This window comes from Oncorhynchus kisutch, linkage group LG3 (genome assembly GCF_002021735.2).
Source record: "Oncorhynchus kisutch isolate 150728-3 linkage group LG3, Okis_V2, whole genome shotgun sequence".
Taxonomy (NCBI): domain Eukaryota; kingdom Metazoa; phylum Chordata; class Actinopteri; order Salmoniformes; family Salmonidae; genus Oncorhynchus; species Oncorhynchus kisutch.
This window is the reverse complement of record NC_034176.2, coordinates 11,888,592-11,903,553: the sequence shown is the minus strand read 5'-3', so window position 1 is coordinate 11,903,553 and position 14,962 is coordinate 11,888,592. Positions and strand designations below refer to the sequence as shown.

The following is a 14,962-nucleotide window of genomic DNA, read 5'->3' as shown; positions in this document are numbered from 1 at the left end:
TATAAATAAATGATCCAGATATGCCCTGCAGAAACACATGTACTTTCAGAAGAATGACAGCCTTCTTTAAAACACGCCTTTCATCCCACGGAATAAAAAAAATATCCTCTTTTTAAATGTTACAATCTCTGTAGAAAGGTTTTATAAATATATAAATATATACAAATACAATGTAATGCAAGTTATTCTTGCTTTAAGTGCATGCCATATCTTTGCAAACAACTTGTATGACATTGATCACACATAGATTTCTATACGCTCAACATAGCATTCCGAACACAAATTAGTGAACATCCTCAATTCCTATATTTTAGCCATTTAACTTGCCTCATATTGTATGATGGATTTTCAATATGACACATGTATGTATTTCATGTTCCTGTATATTAAGAGCAGTCACTGCAGATCAACAGATCTTGTCCAGCAGATTTTACTGGCTGTTTATGTCTAATATCCCACAATTCACAAAAACCTGTAACCAACACATACAATTATGAACTGAGTGTGTCTGTTCTTGTTCAAATTATGTCATAAGAAAGTAACATGAACATGGTTATGTTTCTCTCTTTCTCACTTTCAATAGGAATGTCTGCTATAAGCAGACTTCCCACCCTTGAAGAGTTCTCAGAATGCTGGGGACATCAGTAATTCCACTGCCTATAATTATACATAGAATCTCCATTTCAATTGTAAATGAACCAGTCACATTTGGATGCAATGTTTTCATCTTATGTTTGCATTACATTTGAACTTTTACCATGCTTATCCCATGAATAAAACTGTGCTACTATGTCTTCCAATTCTCTATGAGGATTAATTATTTGGCCTTGGCTCAGAGGATTTGGTATTCTGTCAAAGGTAGGGAGCCTCGTTCTCAGTGACTGTATGATGAACCAAAATTGATCCGTTTCATGTCAGTAAAGGCTGTTTCGACTTTTACCCAGAAGGACCTGCAGGGGAAACAAGGAAAACACATTAATGTGAGCATTCTGATAGGAAGAGGAAAATGCAATTGAACTTGCATAACAGCAGTAGCCATGGGAATGAACAGATTAAAAAAGAACATGACCACAATTCAAATAAAAGGATGGGGATGTTTTTTTTTCACAATTCCTTTCAGTACATTCAAGGTTACATTAAACTTATTTGTTCATAAAATCACAAAAATGGTAAACAAAATAGTACATTGTGAATTCTCTTATGTTTTTGATGTGCATGCAGCTACACCATAATAGCCAACATCAATAATCCAGTATGTGGTCGGAACCTTACACTTTTTAACTCACAGATAGATGTTGGTCAACTTGAATGCCTTGTACTTTGACAAAAAATCTTTATCTAATCATCAAATTTAAATGGATTACTTCAATGGTGATTACACATTATAGTAGAATGTTGATACTGTCCCTTTCTTTACAGTCTCTGGGTGACATAAAATCTTCTGCATTTTAAGTGTCAGACAGAGGAAGTGTCAGACAGAGGAACTGTGTGTGTTTCGTACATTCTTCATAGTCTCTTGACCAATTCTTCCACTTGACAAATTCTTGACTGTAGATCTGTACAGCTGTATCACCATTTGAAAAACAAACAAGTCCCAATTGCAATATTGTTTATCTTAAAAAAGGAGATGCAGCTGATGTCTCTCCCTTTAGTCTCCAAAGGAGCATCATAATCTGATGTCTCTCCTTTAAATAGTCTCAAAAGAAGCATAATAATCTGATGTCTCTCCTTTTAGTCTCCAAAGGAGCATAATAATCTGATGTCTCTCCTTTTAGTCTCCAAAGGAGCATAATAATCTGATGTCTCTCCTTCAAATAATCTCCAAAGGAGCATAATAATCTGATGTCTCTCCTTCAAATAGTCTCCAAAGGAGCATACTAATCTGATGTCTCTCCTTTTAGTCTCCAAAGAAGCATAATAATCTGATGTCTCTCCTTTTAGTCTCCAACAGAGCATAATAATCTAATGTCTCTCCTTTTAGTCTCCAACAGAGCATAATAATCTGATGTCTCTCCTTTTAGCCTCCAAAGGAGCATAATAATCTGATGTCCCTCCTTTTAGTCTCCAAAGGAGCATAATAATCTGATGTCTCTCCTTTTAATGGTCTCTAAAGGAGCATATTAATCTGATGTCTCTCCTTTTCAGTCTCCAAAGAAGTATAATAATCTGATGTCTCTCCTTTTAGTCTCCAAATGAGCATAATAATCGGATGTCTCTCCTTTAAATAGTCTCCAAAGGAGCATAATAATCTTGGATTACTTCACAACTTTCTCAAAAATGCTTCACAACTTTCTCAAAAATGCCCTCTCTCTCTCTCCCAATATGTATGAGATGTATTATTAGCACTCTAATGTTTTGATAATGTACTGTAGGTGAACATTATTTTGATATCTCCATTATGGACGGAACGCCTCTGGAACAAAACTGTATTATTTGTCTTTTCACTTTCCTTTTTGTTTAATTTCTTTTCACTTTATTTCAATTTAGGAAGCTTGTATCCAATTGAAATTAAAGACCTAACCAAGTGATACATGTTGAGTATATCAACAATTGTGTCTGGCACTGTAGGACGATATGGAAGAGTATGATAGCTAATTGTTAATTGAAACAACTGTAATTGTGTCACACTTATGCATATTCCTCTTTGCCAGGTCGGCAAGTGATGATGTCACGCAGAATTTTTAGCCATCAGTTTTGCACAACAAGTTTTACACCAGCATTCTAAATGTCTAGAATAGTTTCCCACCCACAGGTACATGCAGAACATGTACTGTAGCTGGGTGGGTGGGATTCATCATTGCGATAGATATCTCTATATATAGTTCTGCTGTGGGCACACTCTTGTGGAAGTCTTTTCTAATCACCCTACAATGCCCATTTCCTTTTAGTACATTTATGCATTTCAAGGGAATTGTTCTTAATTTGTTAGTATTCAATATGACATACATAGAGCTGTACTACTTGATGAAGGTTAAGACATTTATTTTATTTCTCCAGAATAAAATGTTTTTTACTAATCTCCTCCACAATGCGACCAGGCGAAGCAAGCCTGCAGGGCATAAGCTGATATCGCTACATCCTTCATGGTATTCCTCATGTTTGTTACATTTCTTCATGTTTCTGTTTATTTAAAATGCTTGAATAAGCACCAATCCCTATCTAAATGTTGAATGTGGGTTAGTAAGCTTGTCCATGAGAGCAAAGACATTGAATCTCAGCAGCGTTCACATCCCACTTTTTTGTCTTTGTTCCCACAGACTCACACACATTTTACACACACATCGCTTTCCCATGTCTACTCTAGAGCATTGTCAACATTTGTGTTGGTACAAAGGCAGTATGAAATAGTGTTATCGGCACAGTAATAGCCTAATCCTGCTCATTAGAAGGCTTGCTAGTAGGAGGTGCTACTATTTCCATCCACCTCCAGGGTATGCCTAATTTCTTCCCTTCCAAAGCACTGAAATGCTTTCATACCCTTTTGATCATTCCTTTCTGAATGACACGATAACATAATGAAGCACCCACACACAGCCACTACTGTTTAATTACAGTTCTATAAATGTATGGTAAATTAAGATTAAAATACCAACATATGTTGAATGGTAATACATCTAACTAAGATTTAACCTCAAAACATCTGAGGTTAAACACTTTCGAATAGTGTCTGTTCAGTTCACCATGGGAGATTTGACATGGTTCGTCTTCGCAAGCTAAACTCAATGTGACTATATTTATTTGACATCTTCCTATAACCTAAGCCACCAGTAGATGTTGCTCTAGATTCAGTAGTGTGACACACCCTCCCCATCTCAAGAAGTGAAGTATGGCAGTGAATCAATATCGGGTGACAAAAGATAGTATATGCCATCATTGTATTACTGTCTCAGCCCTATACACAGAGGTGTACTGTAGAATCTGGGTCAGCGGTCGAATTTGAGGCAAGCTTGATTTGTTGTTTAACCCAGAGCATAAATGTTCTAACACAGCTTCTTGTTTCTGAAAAAATCCCTTAAAAAAATATGATACAATGTTACTTCACATCTCTCAAACCAATCCTGCCAAACCCTTACACTAGCAGGACAGTTGTTAGCTGCCACTCACTCACCTCACCGTTGATTCTCTCCTTGTGCATTTCTGAGCTCAAGGCCACGTCTTCTAGCGCTCTTTTTTCCTCATCGTTTAGATAATCCACGTTTGACTGGAGTAGAAAGTGCTCATGAAATAGAAAACACTATAAATTATTTAGAAATATTTAAATGAAGGGTGATTAACATCAAACCGTTGTGGTGGTTGATTTTCGAAGGATGGTTTTCTGTGGTTTCAGGGAAGGGTTAGAATGAGGCACACAAGGCAGTTTTGTAGGAGGGAAACTATGGCTGACACTTAGACCGCCATTTTCTAACGTGAGCTGGGATGGTGGTGAGGAGGAGGAACACTGATGGACAGGGCTCATGTCATCAGTAAATTCTGTCTGTAAGTGCATATCTGTGTTGTCAACGTCATATTGCAGGTCACAGTCAGGGCAGTACCCGTGATACTGGACCTTTTCACTGAATCGGACCCTCTCCCGGGTTGCCTGGGGGCATTTGGTCTTTTCATGCCGTAGCAAAGGCATAGGCAAAAGTCCTCTCTCTTCCTTTGTACTATTAGAGATGCAACACGATAAGTCTCTGTTTGGCTTCCCTGGGAAAACACCATTACGCATAAGAGTCCCGTTAGCCTTGGCTAGTAGGCTCCCTGATAGTGGGTTCTTGTTGTGCTCCTCTGCTTTGATAGGTGTCAGCCTGGGAGGGGGCAGCGGAGGGTGGGGCTTCTTCATCACGGTCAGGATGGCGTGGCTGACAGACGGGGGCCTAAAGATGGCGATCTTGATCTTGTCGATGCTGGAGGCTGTGGTGGTGGTGGTGGTGCTGCTAGAGCTGCTGTTCAGGGTGTCTGTCTTGGAACTGTCTGTCATCTCCTCCTCCAGCTGTAGGTCACACGTGAGGGAGTCAATCTCATGCACAACCTGCACCAGGAGAAAAAGAAAAGGAGGACAGTACATATTTAGTTTGACAGACAAAGAAATATACAGCAGCAGCCAAAATGTTACCGTATGAAGCACTTGTTGTTGTGCAACCTGGCTAGTAAATAGTTAGGCAGGGGGAGGGGGCTTCTACTAGGCTAACATATGGAATTGTTTTAAGATGGTCATACCAAGGATCATTTACCCATTTGATTTTGAGTTTTAGGAACCCTTTAGGTATATAACAAAAAAATATATGTATACTGTATATAAAAATAATATTTGATCAAACATTGAATTTGGCCTTACTGCTATTAGCCCATAGAAACACATTGAATAACAGATTCATACATAGTCCAAAAAATGTGTGCAAAGGAATTTTGTTTTAAAGTGTCTGTCCTATAGCTGAGAGATATAAGAAAGATACGGAAATTATTTGTAATTTTTTTTAACCCATATTTACCACATTTTTATTTTGCACTGAACTACTTCCATATAGATATACACTACATGACCAAAGGTATGTGGACACCTGCTCGTCTAACATCTCATTCCAAAATCATGGGCATTAATATGGAGTTGGCCCCCCCTATGCTGTCCATTCTTCTGGGAAGGTTTTCCACTAGATGTTGGATCATTGCTGCAGGGACTTGCTTCCTTTCAGCCACAAGAGTATTAGTGAGGTTGGGCACTGACGTTGGGCGATTAGGCTTGGCTCACAGTCGGCATTCCAATCCATCCCAAAGGTGTTCGATGGGGTTGAGGTCAGGGCTTTGTGCAGGCCAGTCAAGTTTTTCCACACTGATCTCGACAAACCATTTCTGTATGGACCTCGCTTTGTGCACGGAGGCATTGTCATGCTGAAACAGGAAAGAGACTTCCCCAAACTGATGCCACAAAGATGGAAGCACAGACTTGTCTAGAATGTCGGAATAGAGCTAAGCACAGGTATGCTGTAGCGTTACGATTTCCCTTCACTGGAACTAAGGGGCCTAGCCACAACAATAAAAAACAGCCCCAGATAATTATTCCTCCTCCACCAAACTTTACAGTTGGCAGTTTACATTGGGGCATGTAGCGTTCTCCTGGCATCTGCCAAACCCAGATACGTCTGTCGGACTGTCAGATGGTGAAGCGTGATTCTTCACTCCAGAGAGCGCCTTTCCACTGAGTCCAATGGCGGCGAGCTTTACACCACTCCAGCCGACGCAGGCATTGCGCATGCTGATCTTAGATTTGTGTGCGGCTGCTCTACCATGGAATCCCACTTAATGAAGCTCCCAACGAACAGATGATGTTGCTTTCAGAAGCAATTTGGAACTCTGTAGTGAGTGCTACAACTGAGGACGGACTATTTTTACGCACTGCGCGCTTTAACTCTCGGCGATCATGTTCTGTGGGCTCGTGTGGCCTACCACTTCGCGGCTGAGCCTTTGTTGCTCCTAGACGTTTCCACTTCACAATAACAGCACTTACAGTTGACCGGGGCTGCTATAGCAGAACAGAAATTTTACGAACTGACTTGTTGTAAAGGTGGCATCCTAAGACTGTGCCACGTTAAAAGTAAATGAGCTCTTCAGTATGGTCATTCTATGGCCAATGTTTGTCTATGGAGATTACTTGGCTGTACCCTCAATGTTATACACCTGTCAGCAAAACAACCAACGTGTATGTGTTTGTGAGAGTCTCACTTTTTCATAGAGGCATATTCATATGTAGCCAAACAGTTTGGATGCTACTGCAGACGTTTTTGTGAGATGTCTCAGGGTCTGACAAACACCGCTGTAGCTCGGCCACCTTCCACCAAAGATGCGGAAGGCCGTCATTGGTGGATGCGGTAGAATGAGACATAGACATGGACATCGACTCTAGGGCGTTATAAAGGCCCACTGCAGTCAAAAACTTGTTTTACAGTGCCTTCAGAAAGTATTCACAAATTTTCCACATTTTGTTGTGTTGAATTTAAAATAGATTAAATTGAGATTTTGTGTCACTGGCCTACACACAATACCCCGTAATGTTCAAGTGGAATTTTGTTTTTAGACATTTTTACAAAGTTTATATTTTTTTGAGTCAATAAGTATTCAACCCCTTTGTTATAATAAGTTCAGGAGTAAACATTTGCCTAACAAGTGACATAATAAGCGACATGGACACTCTGTGTGCAATTGTAGTGTTTAACATGATTTTTGAATGACTACCTCATCTCTGTACCCCACACATACAATTATAAGGTCCCTCAGACTTGCAGTGAATTTCAAACAGAGATCCAACCACAAAGACAAGGGAGGTTTTCCCAATGCCTCGCAAAGAAGGGCACATATTGGTAGATGGGTAAAAATCATAAAGCAGACATTGAATATCCCTTTGAGCATGGTGAAGTTATTAATTACACTTTGGATGGTTCATCAATACCCCCAGTCACTACAAAGAAACAGGCGTCCTTCCTAACTCCGCATGCGGAGAGGAAGGAAACCGCTCAGAGATTTCACTATGAGGCCAATGGTGACTTTAAAACAGTTACAGAGTTTAATTGCTGTGATAGGAGGCTGAGGATGAATCAACAGCATTGTATTTACTTCACAATACTAACCAAAATGACAGAGTGAAAAGAAGGAAGCCTCTACAGAAAGAAAGAATTATGTTTGCAATAAGGCACTAAAGTAATACTGAAAAAGGTGTGGCAAAGAAATTAACTTTATGTCCTGAATACAAAGCGTTATGTTTTGGGCAAATCCAACATAACACATCACTGAGTACCACTCTTCATATTTTCAAGCATGGTGGTGGCTGCATCATGTTATGGGTATGCTTGCCATCAGCAAGGACCAGGGAATTTTTTTAGGATAAAAAGAAACGGAATAGAGCTAAGCACAGGTAAAATCCTAGAGGAAAACCTGGTTCAGTCTGCCTTCCAATAGACATTGGGAGACAAATTCACTTTCAGCAGGACAATAACCAAAAACACAAGGCCAAATATACAATGGAGTTGTTTACCAAGATGACATTGAATGTTCCTGAGTGGCCTACTTACAGTTTTGACTCAAAACGTCTTCAAAATCTATGGCAAGACTTGAAAATGGGTGTTCAGCAATGGTCAACACCCAACTTGAAAGAGTTCGGAAAAGAAGTACTAATATTGTACAATCCAATCTTAAAAAGGTACCCAGAAGGACTCCCAGCTGTAATTGCTGGCAATGGTGATTCTAACATGTATACTTACAGTCAAAAGTTTGGACACCCCTACTCATTCCGGGGGTTTTCTTTATTTGTACTATTTTCTACATTGTAGAATAATAGTGAAGACATCAAACTATAAAATGACTCATGGAATCATGTAGTAGCATAAGAAGTGTTAAAGAAATCAAAATATTTTTTTATATTTGAGATTCTTCAAAGTAGCCAACCTTTGCCTTGAGGACAGCTTTGCACACTCTTGGCATTCTCTCAACCAGCTTCATGAGGTAGTCACCTGCAATGCATTTAAATTAACAGGTGTGCCTTGTTAAAAGCTCATTTGTGGAATTTCTTTCCTTCTTAATGAGACAATCAGTTGTGTTGTGACAAGGTAGAGGTGATATACAGAAGATAGCCCTATTTGGTAAATTACCAAGTCCATATTATGGCAAGAACAGCTCAAATAAGCAAAGAGAAACGACAGTCCATCATTACCTTAAGACATGAAGGTCAGTCAATCTGGAAAATGTCAAGAACTTTGAAAGTTTATTCACGTGCAGTCACAAAAACCATCAAGCGCTATGATGAAGCTGGCTCTCATGAGGACCGCCACAGGAAAGGAAGACCCAGAGTTACCTCTGCTGCAGAGGATAAGTTCATTAGAGTTACTAGCCTCAGATTTCAGCCCAAATAAATGCTTCACAGAGTTCAAGTAACAGATACATCTCAACATCAACTGTTCAGAGGAGATTGCGTGAATCAGGCCTTTATGGTCAAATTGCTGCAAAGAAACCACTACTCAAGGACACCAATAATAAGAGACTTGCTTGTGCCAAGAAACACCAGCAATGGACATTAGACCAGTGGAAATCTGTCCTTTGGTCGGATGTGTCCAAATTTGAAATGTTTGGTTCCAACAGGCGTGTGTTTGTGAGACGTAGAGTAGGTGAATGGATTATCTCCGCATGTGTGGTTCCCAAAGTGAAGCGTAGAGGAGGAGGTGTTATGGTGTGGGGGTGCTTTGCTGGTGACACAGTCAGTGATTTATTTAGAATTCAAGGCACACTTAACAAGCATGGCTACCACAGCATTCTGCAGCGATACGCCATCCCATCTGGTTTGCGATTAGTGGGACTATCATTTGTTTTTCAACAGGGCAATGACCCAAAACACACCTCCAGGCTCTGTAAGGGCTATTTGACCAAGAAAGAGAGCGATGGAGTGCTGCATCAGATTATCTGGCCTTCACACTTACCCGACCTCAACCCAATTGAGATGGTTTGGGATGAGTTGGACCGCAGAGTGAAGGAAAAGCAGCCATTGAGTGCTCAGCATATGTGAGAACTCCTTCAAGACTGTTGGAAAAGCGTTCCTGATAAAGCTGGTTGAGAGAATACCAAGAGTGTGCAAAGCTGTCATCATGGTAAAAGTGTGGCTACGTTGAAGAATCTAAAATCTCAAATATATTTTGATATATACCTTTTTGGTTACTACATGATTCCATATGTGTTATTTCATCATTTTGATGTCTTCACTATTATTCTACAATGTAAAAAATAAAGAAAACCCCTTAAAAGAGTAGGTGTGTCCAAACTTTTGACTGGTACTGTATGTAAATGAGATATTTCTGTATTTAATTTTCAATAAATGTGCATTATACGGTATTGGGGGTAGATGGGTGAGAAAAAAACTTTCTGAAGGCACTGTATATAATGTATATTTCCACACTATGTGGTTGGAATAATATTGTGAAAATGATGATAATGTCCTTCTAGTGTAAGAGCTGTTTGAAAAGTCTGCCTGAAATTTCAGCCTGTTTTGTTGGGATGGAGTTTTGGCCTGCCTGGTGACATCACCAGGTGGTTAATTAGTTAATAGACCAATAAGAGAGTTTTCAAACCTCTTCCAATAACAGCTTGTCTTCCGTTTCCCCTGCCCACTCAGACCACTCGCAGACAGTCCTAGCTACATTTTTGCTTGAGAAATTGCTCATTGCTGAGAAGCTATTTTTGCTTCTTTTTGACTATTTTAGTTGAAAACAATCACAGTAAGGTACTTAATTGTTACCAGAAATGATTTGATATGGAAATAAAAACTGCTTAATTTGGCATTTAAACTAATTAATTATTCTAATAACTTTGTAGACATATGGTCCTCTCAAGCCAGATTCGCATGCAACACAACAATATTACACAGTATTCTCTGATTAATTGCAGGTCGTGTTTGATTAATTAATTTGCTAGACGTGTATTTGTAAGGTAAGGGCAAACTAGAAACTACCCATAATAATCCAATGAAAAGAACACACACCAAACTGTATGAAGACTCTAAATCAAAAGCAAGACCCTCCGGCTATAGCAATACTAACTTGATAACATACATGATCAGTTTATATAAGAATGAATTCTGTGAGTATGCTCTTGCACGTGTTGGACATAATAAGATGAAATTGAAATTGTTGAAAGCACATACTTGGCCCCTCCATACATTCATGGTTGAGGTGATAATAATATACCTACATGACAGGCAGTGAAATGTGCAAAGACATCTCTTTGTAGCAAATGACTACATCTTCCCTTAGGTATGTTTACTAGTTTTGAGTAGAAATAAACCTTGATTACTCTATGTGTATGTGCATGTATAAAATACACAATGTTCAACACTATTATGGAGAGAGTCTGAAATGACTTGTTATTTTGTAATCTATTACTGACACAATACCTACTAATTAAGACCTATGGTATAAGTTGCCTATCATTTCACATTTCAGTGGTAGCCAATACTTTGCCAAACCATATCTGCGAACAGTATCCACATATACCATTTTAAAAGTCATTATATTTTAAAGTAATTGACGCTAGTGAAGTAATATCAGCACATCCACATTTAATGGAATATAAAACTGAGGTTGGGTAAAAAGCTCATGTAGAGTGAAATCTCCATACAGTCTTAAATGGATCATTTAGTGGGACACAAAAGAGAGTCACAGTATCCATTGCAACATGCTTAGGGGCATGATGGTTCTCTCTGTGCCAAGCATCTGGGTTCAGCTCCTCTTAAACATAGGCTTGAATCCAATAATTCAAGTGTGTGAGTTGCACTAGATTAATACTGCATCTAAATGGGATTTACTGAAACATTGGCTTTGACAATGAACTGACAATCCCCGAGGTGGGTTGTTTTAGTAGTGCACACTCTCCTAAATAGAATATTGATTTGTATGTTTTATTTCTTATTTAACCTTTATTTAACTAAGCAAGTCAGTTAAGAAAAAACATCTTATTTACAATGGCGGCCTAGGAACAGTGGGTTAACTGCCTTTTTCTGGGGCAGAAGAACAGATTTTTACCTTGTCAGTTCAGGGATTCGATCTAGCAACCTTTGGGTTAGATCGACGCTCTAACCACTAGGCTACCTTCCGCCCCAGATTGATGTTTCTATAACATTGTGTTTAATTCAAATACTTGTTGAAAATGTTGAAAAAGCAGCATTATGTCAGAGGAAATGTGTGTCATGTATCCATCCATTACATCCATCAATTAAGAAGAACAGTGTAGGTTTCATCTAAAGTGACAACCTGTCGTGTAAGGGTGGGTATTTCAGGACCAGCAGGCCGGACAGTTCCTTTCGTACTAACATCTAGGTAGGCTACATCCACGCGTCAAAGCAGGTTAGATTGCGTGTCATTATAGGGACGATGGAAGACCACAAGGATCAATGTGTGAAATCAACAGAAAACAAATATAGTATGAGTTAAATGAATGAATGCTCTAAAATTGATATTCCTAACAATTGTATATCACTTAGACACAATGACAGCGCTGATACAATCCTGATACTGTAACAAGGTGCCTATCGAGAAGAGAGCTGCTGTATAATTTGACAGGAGACAATTATAATAAAAACAGTAGGCTAGACTGCATTTAGATGATGAAATGCAATGCAAAACCATACCGGTGAACTACACGTGATTAATCATGATACATGTTTGCACTTAAATTATCAAAGCCCAGTGTTCGCACTAAGGCGCAGCTGCGTTGTCATCCTTCGCACATACAACGTGTCCTATATGTCTTTCATGTTCACTGATAAGATATGTGGTCACATACGAAAGGGCAATGCACAGGCCATGGACTTAATTATATCTGAGCCTTCAGATGTTTAATATAGAACAATCTTTTTCCCAATCAGTAAAAAATTAATACCCTAAACATACCTGCATTAAAACAAAAACAATGTTCACCTCAAATAAAAAACATAAGCCAGACATAGGAAACCTATTCCACTAACCTCTTTGAGTTCCTTAGCTACATCCCTCAAGTCTCCCAGTATGGTCTCCAAATCCTTCACGATAGTCTTGATCTGCTTTTTGACTTTAACTTTGGAGACTACTCCTTCAGCAGATTCTACATTTGATGTCCCTGACATTCTTCGTTGGCACAACGTATTTTTAAGGATTACAAGTAAATCCTTCCGCTGCCGTCAGACCACTTTGCCTATGCATTTTAATGTTCTGTTTTCTTCACTTTCCTCCCATACAGGCTAAATCACGCAATAATGTAGCGAAGCGTGGTGACAGCGTCCCGGCCAGCACGCATGCGCAATAGAGCATAGCAAAAATAATATTATCTTAAAAATGTTTAATAAAATAATGTTGCTGAAGAGGTGTTTCTAGACATTCGCTCGTGATCATTCCGCCGTTACCTTTTAACATTTCTGTCAAAAAAACAAATGCTGATATGTCACATTTCCTTGTGGCAAGATGCCTAGTCAGATATTCGGTCCGTCATTTTAATCAGACTGAAATAATAAGAGAATGAAAAGGAACATGGTACATAGTACACATCAATCCAATCCAAGTCCAATATTCTAATCATAATGGTCCATAGGCTGCGCCAGACATCCCCATTGAACGGATTGTCTCTAAAAAAATACATGTATATTCTATAGGTTACATACGACAGGCATAATATATTCATAAACTGCAGTTACTTTGCTGAATAAATGACAAGTGATAATAATCCCTTCTTCACATTGCATCTACATCGAAGCCTCCGTGGTGTCTGATAGCCTGCCCATACACCAGGGGAGAGAATGGTCTCTGCACGGCTGCGCGTGTCATGACACGCGCGCCGCAGAAGCAGGTCACCTTAGGCTGCTCTTCATGTTTTGATTCGAAAAGTGATACATTCGTGTTACTCACCATTATTTCCATATTGTTATGGTTAAAACAATGTTTCCCGAACCGGTACACGTGACGTGTCATTACCCTCAGCCAGCACTTTCACATAGGCTATGTCATCTATTCCAACACTAGCACACCTGATTCAAGTAGCCAACTACAGTTGGATCAGGTGTACTAGATGAAATAGCCTTTAGATCACATTTGTCGAACGGCTGCGGTTCCCGATGACAGGTTCCTGGGTTAAAGCATGGCTGCATTGAAGCAGTTTGGGAAAGTTTTGCACATTTCTAGGCTTTTGTTTGGGGGGTAAATATTACGGCCTCTTTAGACTTTCTAACATAGGAACAACATAGAAAGCTTTCCAACTCACTATTACATAACATTCATCAAGTTCCTGGAATATTTCCCAATGGGCTTGTTTCTTCTGTTGGGACAACTCATCTTATATTGCCTGCATGTTTATATGAGAAAAGCGTTTGACTTCTGCTTTTTGGGTGATTATGCCTATAGACAAACTTTAAGATGTAATGAAATAATATTTCCAACCATACTAATCGGCAATACTGTAGGCTATTTTAATAGGCAGGGTAATTTACTCTCGAAGATCTCACATCCAAGTTAAGCAATCACATCCATCATCATTGACCTGTGTGTGTCTTGCACACAACACAAGGCATGGATGGCTTGCCCAGGGTAAGCAGTCATTTATAATACTTAGGCCCCACTTGGACATCTAGTTCAATTTTGGAATAAGGGTGCTTCTGGTTTGGTCTGTATCCTCAAACCTTGACCCTATAGGCTATTTTTGCCATATATGATCAGAGACAGGTGTGATCAATGATTTCATTTGAATAACTTCATATAGGCCCTATGACACGGTAGGCTATGTGAACAGACTAGAGATATTGGCTTTGTGAAGCTGTGGTTTTTAATTTGAGAAAAAAAATGAAAGGACATTTAAATGCTCCCACTGCTTTTCATTGATTTTCTCATAGTAATGCAAAATGCTGAAGGCATACAATTGCAAGTATGTATCAGTCCAAGTTGAGTCAGTCAAACGCCCACTAAATTGTCATAATTCTTCCTCACTCAAACAAAGTGATTTGGCTGGTAGTGCTGCAGCCTTGGTTGTATGTCAAGGATTTATCTAAGATCCCATGATTGAGGATCCCTTTAAAAAGTGCTCCTCATTGTAATTTTCGAACTATAGCCTAGACTATAGCCTATTAACTCACCTGTATGTCTTATTGGCCAGAGTCAGAGCAGGGTCATCATCACTTATGTTGAGCCTAGTATTAAATTAGGCTACAACCTTCTTAAGATATATTTTGTTTGCTTGGAGAAATCAATGACAATGCCGTGCCATCCACAATGGTTTGGAGAGTTGTGACATTTGTTTGACCAGCTTCTTTTTGTTGTTGTTGTGCATCCGATGCCTTTAATTTGAATTCATTTGTGCATCAAATAAGCACTGGATCATTATAGCAAAAGGTTCAGCTCAAGACGTAAGCACTTTTCAGCAGAGGGCATTTAAGTAATTAACAGGTTAAATTATCTTGGATTTATAATGGTTTGTACTTGGATCTCTGTGA

At 39.2% G+C, this 14,962-nt stretch overlaps 1 protein-coding gene across 2 annotated transcripts; it reads right to left on the bottom strand.

The window, feature by feature from the left end:
• Positions 1–32: 32 nt before the first annotated feature.
• prr16 (proline rich 16) lies at positions 33–14,888 on the bottom strand. Of its 2 annotated transcripts, none has more exons than XM_031817318.1 (3): positions 14,606–14,888; positions 4,109–5,011; positions 33–950 (listed from the first exon to the last, which is right to left on the bottom strand). In XM_031817318.1, the coding sequence occupies exon 2, from the start codon at positions 4,958–4,960 to the stop codon at positions 4,277–4,279; it is 684 nt and encodes a 227-aa protein (XP_031673178.1). In that variant the 5' UTR covers positions 4,961–5,011; positions 14,606–14,888; the 3' UTR covers positions 33–950; positions 4,109–4,276. The 2 variants fall into 2 exon arrangements, with proteins under 2 accessions (XP_031673178.1, XP_020317828.2); XM_020462239.2 differs by lacking the exon at positions 14,606–14,888 and adding an exon at positions 12,476–13,237.
• Positions 14,889–14,962: the final 74 nt, after the last annotated feature.